Source organism: Nicotiana tabacum, chromosome 1, assembly GCF_000715075.1.
Source record: "Nicotiana tabacum cultivar K326 chromosome 1, ASM71507v2, whole genome shotgun sequence".
NCBI classification, from domain to species: Eukaryota; Viridiplantae; Streptophyta; class Magnoliopsida; order Solanales; family Solanaceae; genus Nicotiana; species Nicotiana tabacum.
Window position 1 is genome coordinate 106,094,783 of NC_134080.1, and position 18,057 is coordinate 106,112,839.

The 18,057-nt window shown below is 34.4% G+C and overlaps 1 protein-coding gene across 1 annotated transcript; it reads right to left on the bottom strand.

The window, feature by feature from the left end:
• Positions 1 to 6,900: 6,900 nt before the first annotated feature.
• LOC107825285 (MOB kinase activator-like 1A) lies at positions 6,901 to 16,503 on the bottom strand. The gene is made up of 7 exons (XM_016652118.2): positions 16,248 to 16,503; positions 15,208 to 15,256; positions 13,905 to 14,013; positions 12,802 to 12,895; positions 9,582 to 9,715; positions 8,592 to 8,755; positions 6,901 to 7,235 (listed from the first exon to the last, which is right to left on the bottom strand). The coding sequence occupies exons 1-7, from the start codon at positions 16,268 to 16,270 to the stop codon at positions 7,161 to 7,163; spliced, it is 648 nt and encodes a 215-aa protein (XP_016507604.1). The 5' UTR covers positions 16,271 to 16,503; the 3' UTR covers positions 6,901 to 7,160.
• Positions 16,504 to 18,057: the final 1,554 nt, after the last annotated feature.

The following is an 18,057-nucleotide window of genomic DNA, read 5'->3' on the forward strand; positions in this document are numbered from 1 at the left end:
GCCGGATAAATGCTTCTTCTTCTTCTTCAGAGAATATCACTGAATGTGCAAGTGATGGTGTGTCTTGCACCAGGTTATTTTATTACAAAAGATATCATAATGGATAGTGATATCAACTTTTGGTGTACTTCTTCCCAGTGAGAAGTGACTGTTGCACTGCACATCCACTTCTGGGCAGTTGCATTCCAGCTGGATAGTGGACTTTGTACTTCTGTCAGGACACACCAACGGACTAGGTCCTTGTTGTATTCCTCTTCTATAATAGTTTCCAGATGGTCACTTTCTTCTGCTACATTCCAGTTGTGCACTTGATCTGTACTTCTGTCAGAGAACTTCAAAGGAGCAGGTCCCTGTTGTGTTTCTCTTTATATTGAATGCGTACAGTCACTGACTTGTGCTTTTGTCAGAGAACCCTAAAGGACCAACGCATCGGGTCCCTGTTATGTTCCTCCATGTGGTCATTGATCCATTTGCTGATTTTCAGGCTTCGAATAGTTCACATGAGATGTGTATCCTGTGGGACAATGTTCTCTATCTGGTTCTTCACAACAAGTTTGTTAGATCATCAAAACATAAGAAGCATAAGTTTAAGACATTGAAACCCATCATGTACATATAGGCATACATTCTACCTACGGATCATACCATGTATACATGCATACATCTATGCATAACTATTTCTCTTTCCATGTGCATCATATATGTTTATCATTCATTCATATGCATATATCACTACATATGATTTGCGTACATGGACTGAGGTGATGACATGAGGTTTCTACCGTGCAGATATTGAGATTTTATTATTGATTGAGCATAAGGTCTTTGTCGTGCAGTGACTGTGATATGATATTGATTATGGCACATGAGTTGTATGTGCAGCACATGAGTTGTCCTTGCGATTGTTATGATTATGGCACATGAGTTGTCTGTGCAGCGTGTGAATTATCCATGCAGTTGTTATGATTATGGCATGTGATTTATCCGTACAACACGTGAGTTATATGTGTGGTTTTTATGATTATGGCACGTGAGTTGTCTGTGCAGCACTTGAGTTGCTCATGTGGTTGTTATAATTATTGGCACATGAGTTGTCCGTGCGGTTGTTATAATTATTGGCACATGAGTTGCATGTGCAGCACATGAATTGTTCGTGCGGCTATGTCACGTGAGTTATCTATGCCGTGTATGGATATGGTGTCATCTCCCTTGGGTCACCCTCTTATGTTTTTCTATTAATGACGTACACGCAGGTTGTGAAAAATCGATGGATTTCTGGTTGATTGTAATGTGGATCCTATACGATGAGTTATTGAACATAAAAGTGGAAGCTTGGCCTTTCGAGTAATCCTTTGTGCATATTCATGTATTTACATGCATATTTCATGCATATCATCTACCTATTTGCATTTTACATATGTACGAGATTTGTTAGTGAGTTGTTGGACATTTGGAGAGTGTTTGGATTGATGTAAAAAGAGATTTATTATCATACATTAAAATGTTAGACTTATAAACATGGTATTTGGACATTGATACAGAATTGGATCATTGTTATGTACAGACTTTACATTCATGTATGAGTATTTGAGCACACATTACTTAGTGCATGTCTCTTTGTGTACGAAGTTGGTGCAAGTTGTATTTGCTTGATATGTTTAATTGGCGAAGCTTGTTTATTACCCTTACCCAATTGTGCACCTTTATTATTAATGTTCGTTATTATGTGGCTGTCTTTTCTGGATACTTCTCTATTGTACATGTTATTGAGCTACACAGGTTATTCGAAGATCCTTTTGACTTAAAAACTTTGTCACTAATTCACCGAGGTTAGTCAGAATACATATTGAGTACATGGGGCATGTTGTACTCATACTACACTTATGCACTACAGATCTTGGAGCTGAGCTACTGTGGATGACGAGGCCTAGCATTGAAGGCATACCAGCATTTCAAATTCAAGCTACCTCTTGTTCATGGTAGTTTAGGACTTAAGATTTTGTTTATGTAAACTTCAAACTGATGTTTGTATTTATCTTCGTACCAACTTGTAAATCTAAATCTTAGTGGCTCATGACTTGTACTACCAGTCATTGGGATAGTTGTATTGATTGCTCGCGTTCTTATTTATTATTTTTGATAATTTCTCATTAGAGTTGCATCTTGTATTTTGGGCTTACCTAGCGGGTTGGGTTAGGTGCCATCACGGCTTGGAGAGATTTTGGGCCGTGACATATGACTTTGTATGTGGTTGTATATATTTATATAAAGAATAATACGGCTACAGCAGAATACAACTTTCATACAAATTTCATGCGGCTATAGTACATCTTTAATAAAACAATTCATACTTAAATATAACTTTATGTAAAAAGAGTATTTATAACTTAAATGCGAATTTCATATAATTATTCATATAGTATGCAACTTATTTACAACTTTTATTCGATATTCATATAAAAAATACAACTACAACATAATAAAACTAAATACAGTTTTCAAGCAAATTTCATGCAACGATAATACTACTTTATATATTCTTCCTCATCGAGTTTAAATCTAAAAATTCATCCAAAATAAATTCTAATCTTTATCAAATACCCTAAAAATTAAGATATAACCTCTAGAGGATATACCCGATTGTTTGCAGTGTCACCCAATCGAAACAAATAATAATTTTAAAAAATCAGAATTTAAAATTAAATTTTCAAAACTTTTTGTGTGTGGGGAGGCAACGGACAAGAATTGATTCCCTGATGACAAGTGATGACGTCAAATTCATTATTGAATTCTTTGAAAAAGAAAAGAAAAAGGAGATGAGAAAAGAGAAGAGAATCATGGAAGATAAAAAAAATAAGGTAGAAGAATGAAGAGAGAGAGTGTGTGACAAAGAGGAAAGGGAGATTATTAAATGTGTGAAATTTATTTACCAAATTAAAATGCTGCAATCAAGGGATACTCAATAATACTAATTTGTATAGAATTAGTAAATTGTATGTTTACTTGTACGTAAGCTAAAACCTCAATTGTAAGGGTAAATAAGTTTCAAAACAAGTATAGCTCAGTAAAAATCTCGAATGAACTTGTCCTGTATGTGCCCAACTTAATAGTCTAGCCCAAAAATATTTGGAGTGCTGATCCAGTAAAATTTTAATGCCTACTATGTCATACAAAAAAAAAATATGGGAGCAGTTTTCATTCTCAGTATTACATAATGAACAAGTCTGATCATCCACAATACCTCATCTAGCTAGCCTATCTTTAGTTTATAACCTCTGCCATATTTTCTCAATATAAATATCCACCTTTGGGATCCAATATTACAGACAAGCCTTCTCTAAGGCACTTTTTGAAAGTCACATCTAATATTTGTGCATATCTTCCTGATAGAGAATCTATGTAGTGCCAAAAATGAACTTTCCCTGTACCTAGCCTCATCTGCATAGTTCGAGCTTTCAATATTTTTTGTACCATCCATGATTCTTGCTTAGCAGTTGTAGCTCAGATAGATCTGCTCTTACTATAGTAGATGTGTACCCAATGAATTTACAATTTGTCTTTTTTCCTACATAGATTTCAAAGTAGCTTAAAAATTACAGCTTTGTTTCATGTTTTGATGTCTAATATGTTTAACCTTGGTACTAATTGTGGAATGCAGAATCTATCCCAAGTAATTAAAGCTTTGTTACTCATCTCTACCCCTCATGTCCATAATAATTTTCTGCATGTGCTTTCAATCTCCATTACAATCTTCTTAGGCAATATGAAAATTTGTGACCAAAATGTCTGTACACAGAAAAAGACACTCCTGATGAGCTGAAGTTTACCAGCATAAGTAAGAAACTTGAAAAAGCCCAGGATGTCACTCTATTTAAAATCTTCTCAACTAATTGTTGACACTGACCAACAGAGAGCCTTTTTGTACACAATAGAATTCCCAAATATCTTATGAGAAAATCACCTCAAGAGAAGCCAAGTATGTATAGTATTTTCAGCTGACCTAATGAGCAAACACCACCAAAGTATACTGACACTTATCAAGATTAGCAATTAAAACACCACCAAAGTATACTGAGACTTGTCAAGATTAGCAATTAATCTAGATGCTTTATAAAAGCTTTGAAATTTACGAAACAAGAGATGAATTGACACCACATCACCCCTACAATATAGTAAAAGGTCATCTGCGAACCCTATTTGTATGATATTTATATTTTCACACGTAGGGTGGTAGTTAAAATTAGGCTGCATTCTCAAGATCTTCAAGGACCTACTAAAATATAGCACTACTATTATAAAGAGTCCCTTCTTGGTAGGGAAAGGTGCAGTAGGCTTCCCATTTATCAAGGAAATTGAAAGCTCCAGTAATACCTACTCCACAAAATCATATGCTTTCTGAATATTAATCTTTAGCATACATCGAGGAGATACCCCTTTCTTTCCATAACTTTTCACTAGTTCATGACTAAGTTTAAAATTATCCATAATGATTCTATCAAGTATAAAAGTAGATTGGCTTCAAAATACACCATCGCATATTGTATTTTGCTCATTAATATCTTGGAGACTATTTTGTACATAACTGTACAACAAGAGATAGGTATAAATTACTTGATAGAGGTGGGATTCTGAACTTTAGGGACCAGTGTGACTGCTGTGCAATTGACTGGTTTGTAGATATGTTTAGCACCAAAAACTTTCAGCACTGCATCAGTTAATTTCTCTCCGAATATTGGCTATGACTTGTTGAAAAAAGATTTTATTATAACGTTTTAGTCATCAATTTCTTTTAGTGCCAAATAAACTTTCTGTCTAGTAACTAGGCAATTAAGTGCAGTTGTTGATCTCTGTTTCCTTCATAGTGCTAGGATCTATAGCTGGTAGGAGGCTTGCAGAAGAACCTAGTAATATTTTATAAGAACCTCTAATAATCTAAGTAGCTATACTCTCCTTAGTATGCATGCAGTAGCTCCCCAGTAATAGAAATGAGGTTTCCAATCTGATTTTGTATGTTCCTATGTTTCAAGCTAACAAAGAAAAATTTGTGTTTGAATCCCCTAGCTTCAACTGTTAATTATACCCTTGATTTTTGTTTAGCTATACCTTCCTCAATCATAACTCACTTCTCTAGTTGCAGTTTAAGCTCTTTCTCCATGTCAAATAGACTTCATGATGGTACTCATCCTTTATTTATTCTTGGACTGACTTCTAGCAAATGTTGTCTGATGCTTTGAACCTTCATATCCATTCTAGTGAACTACTTGGTATTCAATATCTTCAGCTCTTGTTTGAACTCATTGATTGCTTCTCCCGAGTTGTTTCTACAATCTGGATAAACTGATGGCGTTCTGCTAGCTTGTTAAAAAACTTAAAAGGCCTCCTACACTTGTCAGGATGACCTTCAAATTTGATGATCACATATACGGGTTTTATTTAAAAAATAGCCAAAGTTTACAAAATTTTCAAAGTTTAATCGCTTTAGAATTAACTTTAAAACTTGCTGAAATGAATTTGACAACCATGAGCATGAAGTTCCGAACTTCAGACATACGGGTCCGTACGTAGTTGGGGATTATCAAGCATAACATCAAACCTAAATGTATGAAGTTAGTATGCAGTTAGATATGAACTTAGGCTTGACAGTCCCGAATTTCATACCCGTATCTCTCAAGTATGGAACTTGGAACCAAAATGAACGTAAGAAGCAACAATTGTGCCAATGTTATCAGTCACTTTTTGTAAACCTTATGCATAGAGATATCCAAAACATAGTGAAATTAAAATACCATAGGGCACCAAGAACCAATCTTTTGAAAACATAAATTGTTATTGTCCCAACACACAGACAAGTGGGTCATACAAACAAGTTTAAACGTCAATAACATATCCATAAGATAAAATAAAAATGTCACAGCATATCCCAAAAGCTAGCAAATATCACATGACCTTGAGGCGGAGGAAGAACAAGAAAAAGATGTAGGAACAACGCTTTTGCCTGAAGTTTCCCTTTTCATGCTAAATTTTAAATTCTTTGAAAAAATTGGCCAAGTTCTAAATAGGATGTCAAAACGGATACCTGGTGAAATTCCTACAAAGTATAGTTGGGATAGTTCCCCACCATTTATGGTGTTCTTTTGACAAGTTCCTTTTATATCAAATTCTCATCAAATCAATTGTATCTTCCGGTGTAATTCCAGCATATGCAAATATAAGTTTCATAGTTGTGAAACAATAGGGCAGCGCAAAACTAAAAGGTTGATGGTTTCTGAATTTGTTCCACAAACAAGAAATAATTTATTAGAAATCACAAACAAGAAATATATTATTAGAAATACCATAACTGACAATGGGTGTCTGGTATCATTAGCAATTTAATTGGATATTTACGACTTAACGTGATCCATTATAAATGTCATTTTAGTTATATATATGACATTTTTACAGGAAATCAATAAAAAAACACGGGAAAAGATATAAAAATAACGCAAAAGGTCTTTGTAGGCGCACTTTCTAACATTCAAATCGTAAAAAAATATGAAATCATTTCCTCTATGTTTGAATGATTTTACGAGTGGTCACTCAACTTCTATATTATTATATTAAAATAACTAAACTACTTAAAGAGTCACTATATAATTTTGTAACCAAAAAGTCATTCAACTTTGCCTACATATCGTAGAAAATATATCCTTTATTTCCTCCTACTTATTTTACAAGATACTTAAGCAAAGTTGAATTACCTTCTTATTAGAAAAATATGTTAAATGACTTTCTAGGCAAAAAAAGAAGTCAAATAACATTGGTAACGGCTAATATCTCCAACACCATTAACCATAAACCTGGACAGCAAAGAGAAGAGAGAACACACGTCTACAGTAAGAAACAACACCTACAGCCTGATGATCGTTAAGCAAAAAGAAACATTATTGTCTATAACTGTACTGTAATTTTGTCCAGCTGCTATTTGTTTGCTCTTCATTTAGTTGTGCAAAAGGATTTCCCCTGAAAACAATATAGAAAGGCTACAACCATACAACACGTTATACATCATCAAACACTTGAAATGCCACCTGAGGCTATATACTTTGGATGATTAACGACATCTTCATTATATTATGGCTATATAGTTCCAGATTTAGCAGCAAAATACAATATCATGTTTAGTAAGGGACAATGATGGATTCTATAATCTCTTGGAGTGGAGCCAGCTCCTTCTTGTCAATCAGTCCAAATTCCTACAAAATAAACATACCAATTGTTAATATCCATGGTAATTAATCCACATAAAAATGCTAAAAGCACCACAAACAATTTTCATTCATATGTAGGCGTTCGCAGAAAAAACAGCTATTCCCCTCATTACAATCCCATGCATTCCAGTACTAGTAGTCTGGATAAGGTAGTGCTAGAAGCTTTGTTGTAGAATTAGGATAGCAAGACGGAAGAGCTACCGGAAACTAGAAACAATAAGATTTATGATTTAAGTCCTCTGCGAAAGATCTAACCCTGAAAATACCACAGATGCCCTGAAAATTGTGCTCCATAATCTTCCTTCCAGCAGGAAAAATAGATGCAAACGAATAACAGAAGCAAGACTCCAGGAACATTCTACATTTCTGCCACATCTTAGTCTAATGATGAAAACATTTATACTTTATGTTCTTTCAACAATTCTATACTTATCCGCTGAAAGAAAAAACGTAAGTCTGTCAGGAGAAGGCCTACGTCAACCAACTAAAGGGCAAAAATTACTTCCATCTTCCCTTCTTTCTACACACCCGAGAACCACTGCTCTTCCTGAAACAAACCAGGTTTCTTAAAGGGACCAGATTCTATTTAATAATCTTTTATCTCAACCGATCCCTAATTTTATCCATAGAACACACACCTTGTGGATTTGCCTAGCTATTGATGATTTATTTTCTTGAGAATATAAACCTAGATGACTCACCTTACCCACTTCTACATATTCATCATCAGCGTTTTAAACAGCATGTTTAGAATAAATAGGTTAAGAAGATCTAATCCTGCTATATTTGAGAGCCATCGATTATTCAGAGCTTAAAATCATTTCCTCATGACCAGTCGTACCTTGGTCAACAACAAGCAAAGCAAGCAAGCAGATGATGAAAACTAGTGAATGACAGACATCCGGAGGAAGACACAAGTTTTTCCCCTTAGTTGGAATATTCAGATTTTAATCCTTTAATTTTCTGTCAGCTGATGGAGATACATAATCCTTTATGAAAAACATGATACAAATTTTTCAGATGATACTAAAATAATAAGTTTAAGAAGTACAATCTCAAATCTCGGTTGAATCTACATTAGGTTGAAAGGATAAAGTTAGAGAAAATTTAGACAAGGGGGAGGGGAGAGAAAGAAGGAGGTAGTACTCAGATCTGAAGATTAAAAAACAAAAGAAAAGAGAGAGAACACTACCACTTGAAAAGCTAAACAGAGATTACCAGGGAAAATAAAGAAGATAACATGATATCAATTTGGACAGATGCATGAAATGAGCATGTTTTCAGGCATTGGAAGAAAGAAAAAACAGTAGTGTGCACAAGAAAGAGATTCAGAGAACTCACATGGGTGAAGAGTATGAAATGCTTAAAGCATGTATTCAAATGGGCCTCCTCCTTAAGACTCACGATTTTCTGAAAATGGGAGTGATAAATATGTGCATATACACGAAAGAGGCGCTTAAAAATTGTCTTCACGACATCCTTGAAGTTAGATGGAAATGGTGCACCTACAAATTGGGCATAGAGAATTAATGACAAAAGTATTGGTTTAGTCCAAACAAAGATGGAAAGAGAATTGATATCAGTAAGCTAGAATATCTCATCACGCCTGGCCCAGCCATCCACTTCCAATCCCAGACACTGCCACGACACCTCCTCTCCCAACAGAACCAAGTCAAAAGTAAACAATTGAAGCAATGTATTGTCAAAAGCGAAGGGAAATAAGATTTATTTTTTGTTTATTTTTCTTTTGAATGGGGATGTGGAATAAAGGGGCCCCTCCAACATATTTTTTATTCGTCACAACTTCACTCGGCCCCGAGACCAAGAAGTTGACTTTAATACTCCCTCCGTTTCAATTTATGTGAATCCATTTGACTGGGCACGGAGTTTAAGAGAAGAGAGAATACTTTTAAACTTGTGGTGTAAAATAAGGCACATATATTTTGTGTGGCTATAAATCATTGCATAAAGGTAAATTGTTTCCAAATAAGGAAAGGGGGTCATTCTTTTTGGCACAGACTAAAAGGCAATAGGTTCAAATAAATTGAAACAGAGGGAGTATTATACTAGTACTAGCTTTTTTGAGAAGTGAAAATTTTACTAAACAAAAGTAGAACCATACTACTTGAAGTATAATGATGACAGAGTAGAAAAGTAGAATGATAATACAGTAGTTTTTAGTTGGTTTGATGAGGAATTAGATGATAAGTGAAATGAGAATTACTAAATGAGATTACACTCTTGAAATGTGTGGGAGTAACACCGCTATCTTAATATTTTAGATGAGTGTCGAACATTTGATGCCTTCCAAAATAAAAACTGTGTACTTACCGAGCCTCTGAGGAAATATAGATTCGTCATCCAATTGAGTTTCAATCCAGTCCATCAAATACTCAACGTATTTTGGAGCCGAAACTTCAATAGGCTTCTTAATTTGCACACCATCAGCCCATCTGTACTCATACCTAAAATCAATATGTGAAGAAGTCAGGAAGACTATGTGAAGTTTTCTCCTCTTGAAACATAAAAAAATAACACCATAAGAAACTTCTATTGTCTATTGTTTATTTTTCTTCTTCTTGAGCCGAGGGTCCTTCGGAAACAGCCTCTCTATCCCTCCGGGGTAGGGGTAAGGTCTGCGTACACTCTACGCTCCCCAGACCCCACTTGTGGGATTTTACTGGGTTGTTGTTGTTGTCGTTGTAGACTATTAATCAAAGTCGGACTTGATTAAGGAGGAATGAGCATTCACACGGTTAAGATGACCAGCAAAATAAGTAACTTTCTTTGTAAAGATGCAGCGGAAAATGCAATTCACCAATAACTAATGAAAGACAAGCAGAAAAAACATATTATGAAGAAAAAAAAAAGGTCTAGACTTCTATTCTTCTTTTTTTTTTTAGTAAGTAATAATGGTCTAGACTTCTGGCTGCAGCGTTAAGTTTAAATGGTGAGAGTAAGATAGTGAACTAGAAGGAACAATTGTGTTGATGTACGTCCAAATATTAATCATTTAAGCTTTTTATGACAATAAGCAGCCTTCATAATCCAAACCGTTCATTGTATTCTGCTTCCTCTTTGCGATAAAGAACCGCACTGTTCAACTCAACCAAACCAGATCCAATTATTATTAGGTTTTTCTGGATGAATAGTGCAGTTTCAATACAGAGATCAAAAATTAATTCACTTTACCAAACTGTGAATGAAACAATAATTAGTAACTCACACAGTGTTAGTTCATAATTAATACATATTGGTAACTTCCTCGATTAGTGTGTCTGTTCGGTGAACTTCTTAAAATGCTCATTGTTTAAATGCTTTCTTATAACTTACCAGCTATAGGTACTTATTACCTAATCAAAAAAAATTACCAGCTACAAGTGGCAGCATTTTCAAAGGCAGCGCATGTAGAAAAGCACCAGGATCAGCTGGGGTTCTAAACGCAAAGTGCAACTGAAGTGTGTGCTTTAGCAAATAAATGCACATATGAAGAAAAAAAGTGAAATCAGTCGATCAATTAATCAACTATCCCTAAATCCCAGATTTTTGTTAGAGTTGAATACATAAATTCTCTATATCGACTCACTAAATTCAACTCCATTTCATTCCAATACCAAATAGTCTGTCTTTTAAAGCAAGTTAGAAGATCCCTAGAACTATAAATTCTCTAAATCTCACATTTATCTCTACATGGCCATACAAGTTTCTAACCAAATAGAAAGATTTCTGACAAATACCAAACCTAATATAAGAGTAACAACAACTTACTCTAAAACAGTTGTCATCGCCTAATAGGTCCTTTATTTTAATTGTGTTCTATTCTTAGTAAAATTTACAATGATTCCAATAGATGGTAAGTCTTTTGAGACACCTTTCCTCAATATGATTTTCCATGAACCTTGTCCCTTTTATCACCTTCAATCATTATGTATCAGTGCATATGGAGGTCTACACAGGACATGGCCAAAACATCTCAAGTGATTTTCTCTAATTTTATCGTATATGTATGCTACTTAGACCCTTTTTCAAATGCAATCATTTCTGATCTTTTCTAATCTTGTACAACTGAACATTCATCTTAGCATCCGCAGTTCTATGATATTCATCTTATGGGTTGATTTGACCTTAAGAAGAATAACATTCCCTCCCATATAACATTGTTGGTTGTGTAACCTTCCTTTAGGATGTCTTTCATTTCTAAGGAATGGAGCAAATTGCAATTAGTTGAAGCATGTGAAACGAAACCATGTCAATCAAGCGCAACTTTTTTTAAATTTCAAACACATGCGTACAGCCATTTAAGCATTACAATCATATTTAACTACTATGTAGTTTTCTTATATTAGATTTTCAATTATACTTACTAATCACTTGCCATAATGTTTCCTTGAGAATTAATGTATCGTGTTGTGGACCATATTTACTATTTACTGTCACTCTCTTCGAGACAGATTATAGGACCATATTTACTATTTACTGTCACTCTCTTCAAGACAGATTATAGGCGCTAAAGCACACTAGGGAAGGGAGGGATAACTTAGTGGAAATGACCCCCCCCCCCCAACCACAAATCCCCAGTAAACAAAGTGGGAAGGGCCAATATTGGACTGCAGGGTAGGCGGGTTTAAGGTTGAAGTTTACTATATCCAAAAAAGTTAACACTAGTATTAAAATCATGAACTTAATGTGTGTCCTCTGCCCTTTTGTTTGTGGAGATTCTTTTGGGGAACTAAAAGACAGATATCTTCCCACACATAGAGTAGTAAATGATATGAAAAATATTTCAGAACAAACTTTCCACCTAGCCTGATGAATAAGAATCATAATCAGTTAATAACATCATCTCAATATTTATCTTTTGGGAATTAAACCTGAAATGTGCAAAAACGTATCATCTCTTTGTACCATTGACCATTAATTAATGTACATGCTCATCTTTACTCTGACTGTTGGTCAAAGAAGCGCTGTGGCATCCTCTCTCATTTCCGAACAGCTTGCAGCACATATGGAAAGTACTTCAGCAACCATGATTTATTTTGCAAGAACTCTCTGCAGGCCTCTTTCAAGCTGATCAAACTAATCGTGCTTCCGATCAGAGATTCATTCATGTGGTATCGAATACCAGACCACAGATTTCCTTTCATGTAATTTTAGAAGGATATTTTCATTAATTTCCCACAGTTGCCTAAGGAAGATCAATGAAGATTCATAGTAATTATTCTTCTTAACTGGCTCAGTTCTTGTTTATTAGCACCTAGATAAATTAACTCCACATAGAGGATAGCTTTGCAAAACTTTAGAACATTCACCACTTAGTAAGATCTGATAAGAACTGAAATCATTTCATAAGTACAAATATCAATAGAGAAAGCAATGAGGGAATGACTAACAGTAATTTTAACCCTTCTCAAATATTCCTAAGAAAAGCAACCTTTTTAATTATAAAATCAGAGAGCATCTAAATGATTTTTCCTTATTCTTATACATAACTGAACTACATAGCAAATAGTAGTTTGTACAAGTATCATCAAGGGTCATTTACTGAACATACTTAGGGCCTGCAGTCATTGTAGGGCAGTTCTCTGGCGTACAGAACTCAGTCAGGGTGCCATAAAGTAGATTCACCTGGTTGAAGAAATCAACAGCTGGATATTGCAAGATAAAACCTCCATTCAGTTTTGAAATTTAGATTAGCTTATCACAAAAACTGAGCAAAGAAACTTAATTAATGTGTACGTATGTGTGTGTGTACTATAAGAGCAAAGAAAAAATAATATATGCAGTATTTCACTTTCCACCAGCCTTTGTACTTGGTTACGGATATTAAGCCAATCTACAAAAGCTGTTGTTAAATGTGAATTTAACACTTGGTGAAATTTCTTCTCTATGGTAAATTCATGTGGCATTTAGATTGGCCCAGAAAGATAAAGATCAAGGTACTGCATGATTTTGTGCAAACTATAATACAATACTCACACGAGCTTAAAACCTATCCCCATACTACACCTGTACCCTAGAATTAACCATTCAACATGCTAAATACTCCGGCAACACCCTCAATCTTAAACCTAATTCAACAAGGCATGAGTACAAGGGGAAGAATTTGAAGTTTTCTGCTCAAATTGAACTAGACCATGGAGAATATATCTGGATGATTGGAAGTTCTGAAAGTTTTAAGTCATATATAGATTTATCAGAAGAAGAAGAAAGTCATATGTGATCTCTTCCAGGATATATATTGAAAAAGTAAAGAATTATAGAGAACTTTTATAGATAAATGACAAATCTTTGGGACAGTCAGAAGAAAGTGCAGCAGTTAGTTTAACATCCTTTTTCTTTTTGGCTATTTAGTGCGACTGTACTTCCGCAACAGATTAGGCCTGCAGCTAAAGGGCAATAGTGAATACAGCAATCACTTGTGCTGTTTGTTTCCGAGAAACATTAAGACACACAAATAGAGCTAAAATTGGGATGCTAGAAATCGACATGCAAGCAGTGGCGTAGCTAGGATTTGAAGCTTATGACAAACATTAAGACAAATACAAAGTTTGAACCAAAACTACTGGGTTCGGCCGAACCCGTAATCGAAAGCCCTAGTTCCGCCGATCATGCAAGTGCATGAAAGATAGGGAGGTGGAGAGGGAGAAAGAGTACTGTTGACAGCAAGCCATTCATTAATATCTTCGCCTGGGGGGAGCCTTACAGCCTCTCTCAAGTTTCCACTACCTAACGTGGCATCAATATGCTTCCTTAACTGTGCCCCCTGCAATAGCAGAAAAGGAGAACAACATAAGGAAGATGACCTAGTTAATAGGAAAATACTTTTCTTCTACTCCACAGTTCATGGATCACATCAACTGTCTGACCAGAATAGAAATGTCCTGGAAAATGATAAACTAGGAAGAAGACATAGAACAGATAGAAGAAAATTCATCCAGAAAAGCACAAATCTCCAGTAAATTTGTTGATAAGGAACAATTACTGCCTTGAAACTGCATTAAACAAATGAACTTAACATGTTTTCATGATAATATGCAGGCTCCATAGCTTGAATACCAGAAATGATTAATCCAGTTGAAGATACAAGAGAATAATACCAAAAGGCTAGAGCCCGCCTAATAGTGCTCATCAACCCAATTGTGTATCTTTAGATATATCTGTAAATGCTTACAAGTTCAATATCTGCCACAAGGATCTAAACTCATAGCATGCAATACTCTCGACTGTTGAAACTAGCCTGAACAAAACTTATCATATCAAAATTTGAAGCTTAGATGTGCCTTAAGAGCTCCAAACACAATTTTGAAATGTTTATCAGAGTTATGACACTATATAATAATCCTTTTCAAAAAATAATTGATTTCATATCATCCTGATGCTTCTCAAACGAACAGAAAGTGTGCCAATCTATGCCACAAACCTTGCTAAAAAGAAACCGGATCTCATGTGAACCAAAAGCACAGATTTATCATAATATCAAAATTAACCACCTCGCTGGCCACATAGTTAATTAGGATGGCATTGACAAGACAAAATGACTTGCTCACTTAACATTCTAAAGTCCGATATTTTATATATCTCATTCGCAAAGTCGAAAGCTCCCTAAAATCAAATAATATTAACTTTTAAGGCCAAGCTCATCTAGTCACTGCCTCACTCTCCAAACAAGTAGAATAACTCTCACAGTTCTCAAAATCCCAACTATCATGGTCAATCAATCATAAAAGCACATTAGCATGAAGATAGTAACGCTAAGAATCATTGAGAATTGGTCAAACATAGTTAGTCTGCCCTAAAGCTTGAAGGTTGCTCTTTCTTTGACAACCGAAAAGTTTCAGAAATTGGAGGCATTAACATCAACACAGTGATTGAAAGAGTTAACACACAGGAAATAAGTACCCAAAGCACAAAAAAACTACAGGAGAATTCCTTCTCCTGGACTAAGAAATCGAGCAACCTTACTCCCTGAAGGTGCACTTTTTTTGGGCCGGAATGTTCTCTGGTTCCTATATAGAAAGAATAAACAATGTATTAGATGAAGATGCGCATGACTACAGACAACTATCCAGCCAAATGTGAAAGTGAGGTGCACTAAAAGTTAAAGCTCAACGCAACCACCGGCAACACATGAGCAAATTACAGATTAAGCAGGTCAAACTAAAACCAGTAGAATTTCACAGTGTATAAAGCAAATATATATATACTTGAAATAAAAATGCCAAGCTATAGTGTTCTCTTCATTCAGACGAACTCTTGAAGTTTCTTTTTATTTATTTATTTTCCTTTTACCATCTCTGGAATCCTTTGGTTCTTAAACCAATCAGGACAAGCAAGCTATACATCTTTTACAAATGAAACTATGAAAAATATGATCCATCTACATGAATAATTTAGTAATTGGCAAAAATGTGAAAGGTTCCATATATAGGCATTTCAGCTTCATTACAAAATTAAACAATAAAATAAGTTTGATTCATTTATACAGCAATAATCTTTTAAGAAGAGAAAAACACGACAGTAAGTTCCTTCAATTGACATGCCCAGCTTCATTGAAGAATAGGGTAATGGCAACGTCAAATACATGTCATGGAACACTGATAGCTAACCCAAATTTCAATCTCAAAACAGTTAAACAAAATGGTAATTATATATGTGTAGCATCAAAGCCACAATAAAAAGAAGCTCCTAACAAATTCCATACATCTCAGGCGTATACACAGCTAACCCCAAAATGGCCAAAGGAATCAAGCATCCTTAAACCTCATCTAGCGTATCAGCATTCATTCAAAGAAAAAATCTAAACCAATATAACATTAGTAGGTCAAAAATTTTATTAAAGAAAAAACACAAATATAGAAGACGAAAAAAAATCCAGATCAACGGATACCCTATGTAGTAATCAGAGATCACTAAACATAGAAAAATCAGCACCCAATTTCCAGAAAAAGAAAATAACAATTCACAACATTCCCATAGAAACAAAGATTACAATTTTACCTTCCAAGACCAAAAAGACTCATGATTAATTTTAGATATTGGGAAAGAGAAATTCAAAAAGTTTGGATCTTTGAGAAGAAGGAGAACAAAGAGGGGGCAGCGGAGAAGAAGTTTAAAGCTGACCAACAGGAGAGGGGGCTTTTATTTATTCGCGGGCGGGCAGTTTGCCTTTATTTTTCTCTATTTTCTAATGGAGGTAAGAGGAAAAAATGCCGTCTCCCACTGACTTCGCATCTGAGAACTTGACACCTCCTAAACCTTAAAATGCAAAAGCAAAAAGGAAAATTTAAATAAAAATAGTTTGAGGTTAATGGTTTGTTAAAGGTCAGTTTTTCTTTCAACTTTTTTAACCAAATTTAAATGTGTAAAAATGGAGAAGTTTTATTTTGTGTCTCGTACAATTTACACTAGTTGTATGAGGCTCTTTTTTGTCTCACAAATTTGTGAACCCCAATCTTACACTTCTGGGTCCACAAATCTGTGAGACAAAAAAGTTGTCTCATACAACTAGTTATGAGACACAAAATAAAATTTTCCGTAAAAAATGTATTTTGATGTAGTAAATGGTAGCCTTTCACATTTGAAATCTTCATAAAAATGGACAATGATAGAAAAAAAATTGTAATAATTGTGAAATATTTTCATACACAAACAAAATTGATACACCTAAAACATAATGATGGATTTTCCTTTCCGTATACTCTTTTAGTTTCTCAACAAGGTCACATACAACCCAACTTGATATATATATATATATATATATATATATATATATATATATATATATATATATATATATATATATATAATTTTCAAATAGAAATTCTAAAATAAAATGCTAATAAAAATAACTTTGTGAATTTGAAGGATGTTTATCTAAGAACTGAATTACCATTCAGCATTAATTTACAAAAAATGTAAATGACACAATTTGTTATACGATTTCAAGATGTATTCTTGAATTTTTAGAATTTATTGAGAATGTATGTATCTAAAGTGTTCACACGTCGTCAAGTTAACTTCTTTGAATTTCTATAGAAGCATCAAATATTCCATAGCTAATCTAGTAATCTTTAGTGAGTATTTCCTTTGTCATTTTCTTCTCTCTCTTTTCAAACTTTTATTTTCATATTTCTTGATAATTTTGATGTTAAATAACTATTTTGAAGATAAATATATTTACCGACATGTAAACACTTTTTGGTAGTTATAACAACTCTAACCTCAATGATTATAAATATAATAACATAAGCAAAACAATTTTCCATTCATTTGGTCTCAAACTCAAAGTGCAATTACAAAGGTTATCAAGGAAACGAAATGCAAAATTTGTAGAAGTTGGATCTGAAGTATTAATCTAAGCCAGCAAACCAACTCAAGGTTATGAGCTCCGCAATAATGGCAAGGGTTAATAAGCTTTCGGAGAAGAGTAATACTAGTGAGGAGAAGGAGCATGTGGGAGACTAATGAATAAGGAAAACATTACGAGAATAAGAATATACTGTGGCAATTCTATCATTTATTTGCTAACAAAATGGGGCTTTTTGTATTGGTAAATCGGTGTTATCGTGTGGAATAATAAAAAGATGACACGTAGCAAAGCGATTTAGGCCTCATTTGTTTGCACTTAATGAAGGTCTGAATCTTAATCATTCAGATCTCAAACATTAAGTGCGTTTGTTTTAAAGTTTGAATCTTAATTATTCAGATCTTAATCATTAAGTGTGTTTGTTTTTTTTACTTCACAACCACTTAATGGGTATGAATAGAGATCTATAACAGAGACTTAATTTCATTAAGATGTTATCAC

Bases quoted from the DNA above. Each gene is read 5' to 3' on its own strand.
- LOC107825285 (XM_016652118.2), bottom strand. From the start codon at position 16,270: ATGAGTCTTTTTGGTCTTGGAAG. The intron at 12,896-13,904 runs GTACTCTTTCTC...TGCAATATCCAG, and splicing joins TGAATGGCTTGCTGTCAACA to CTGTTGATTTCTTCAACCAG. The intron at 8,756-9,581 runs GTAAGTACACAG...CCCAATTTGTAG, and splicing joins TATATTTCCTCAGAGGCTCG to GTGCACCATTTCCATCTAAC.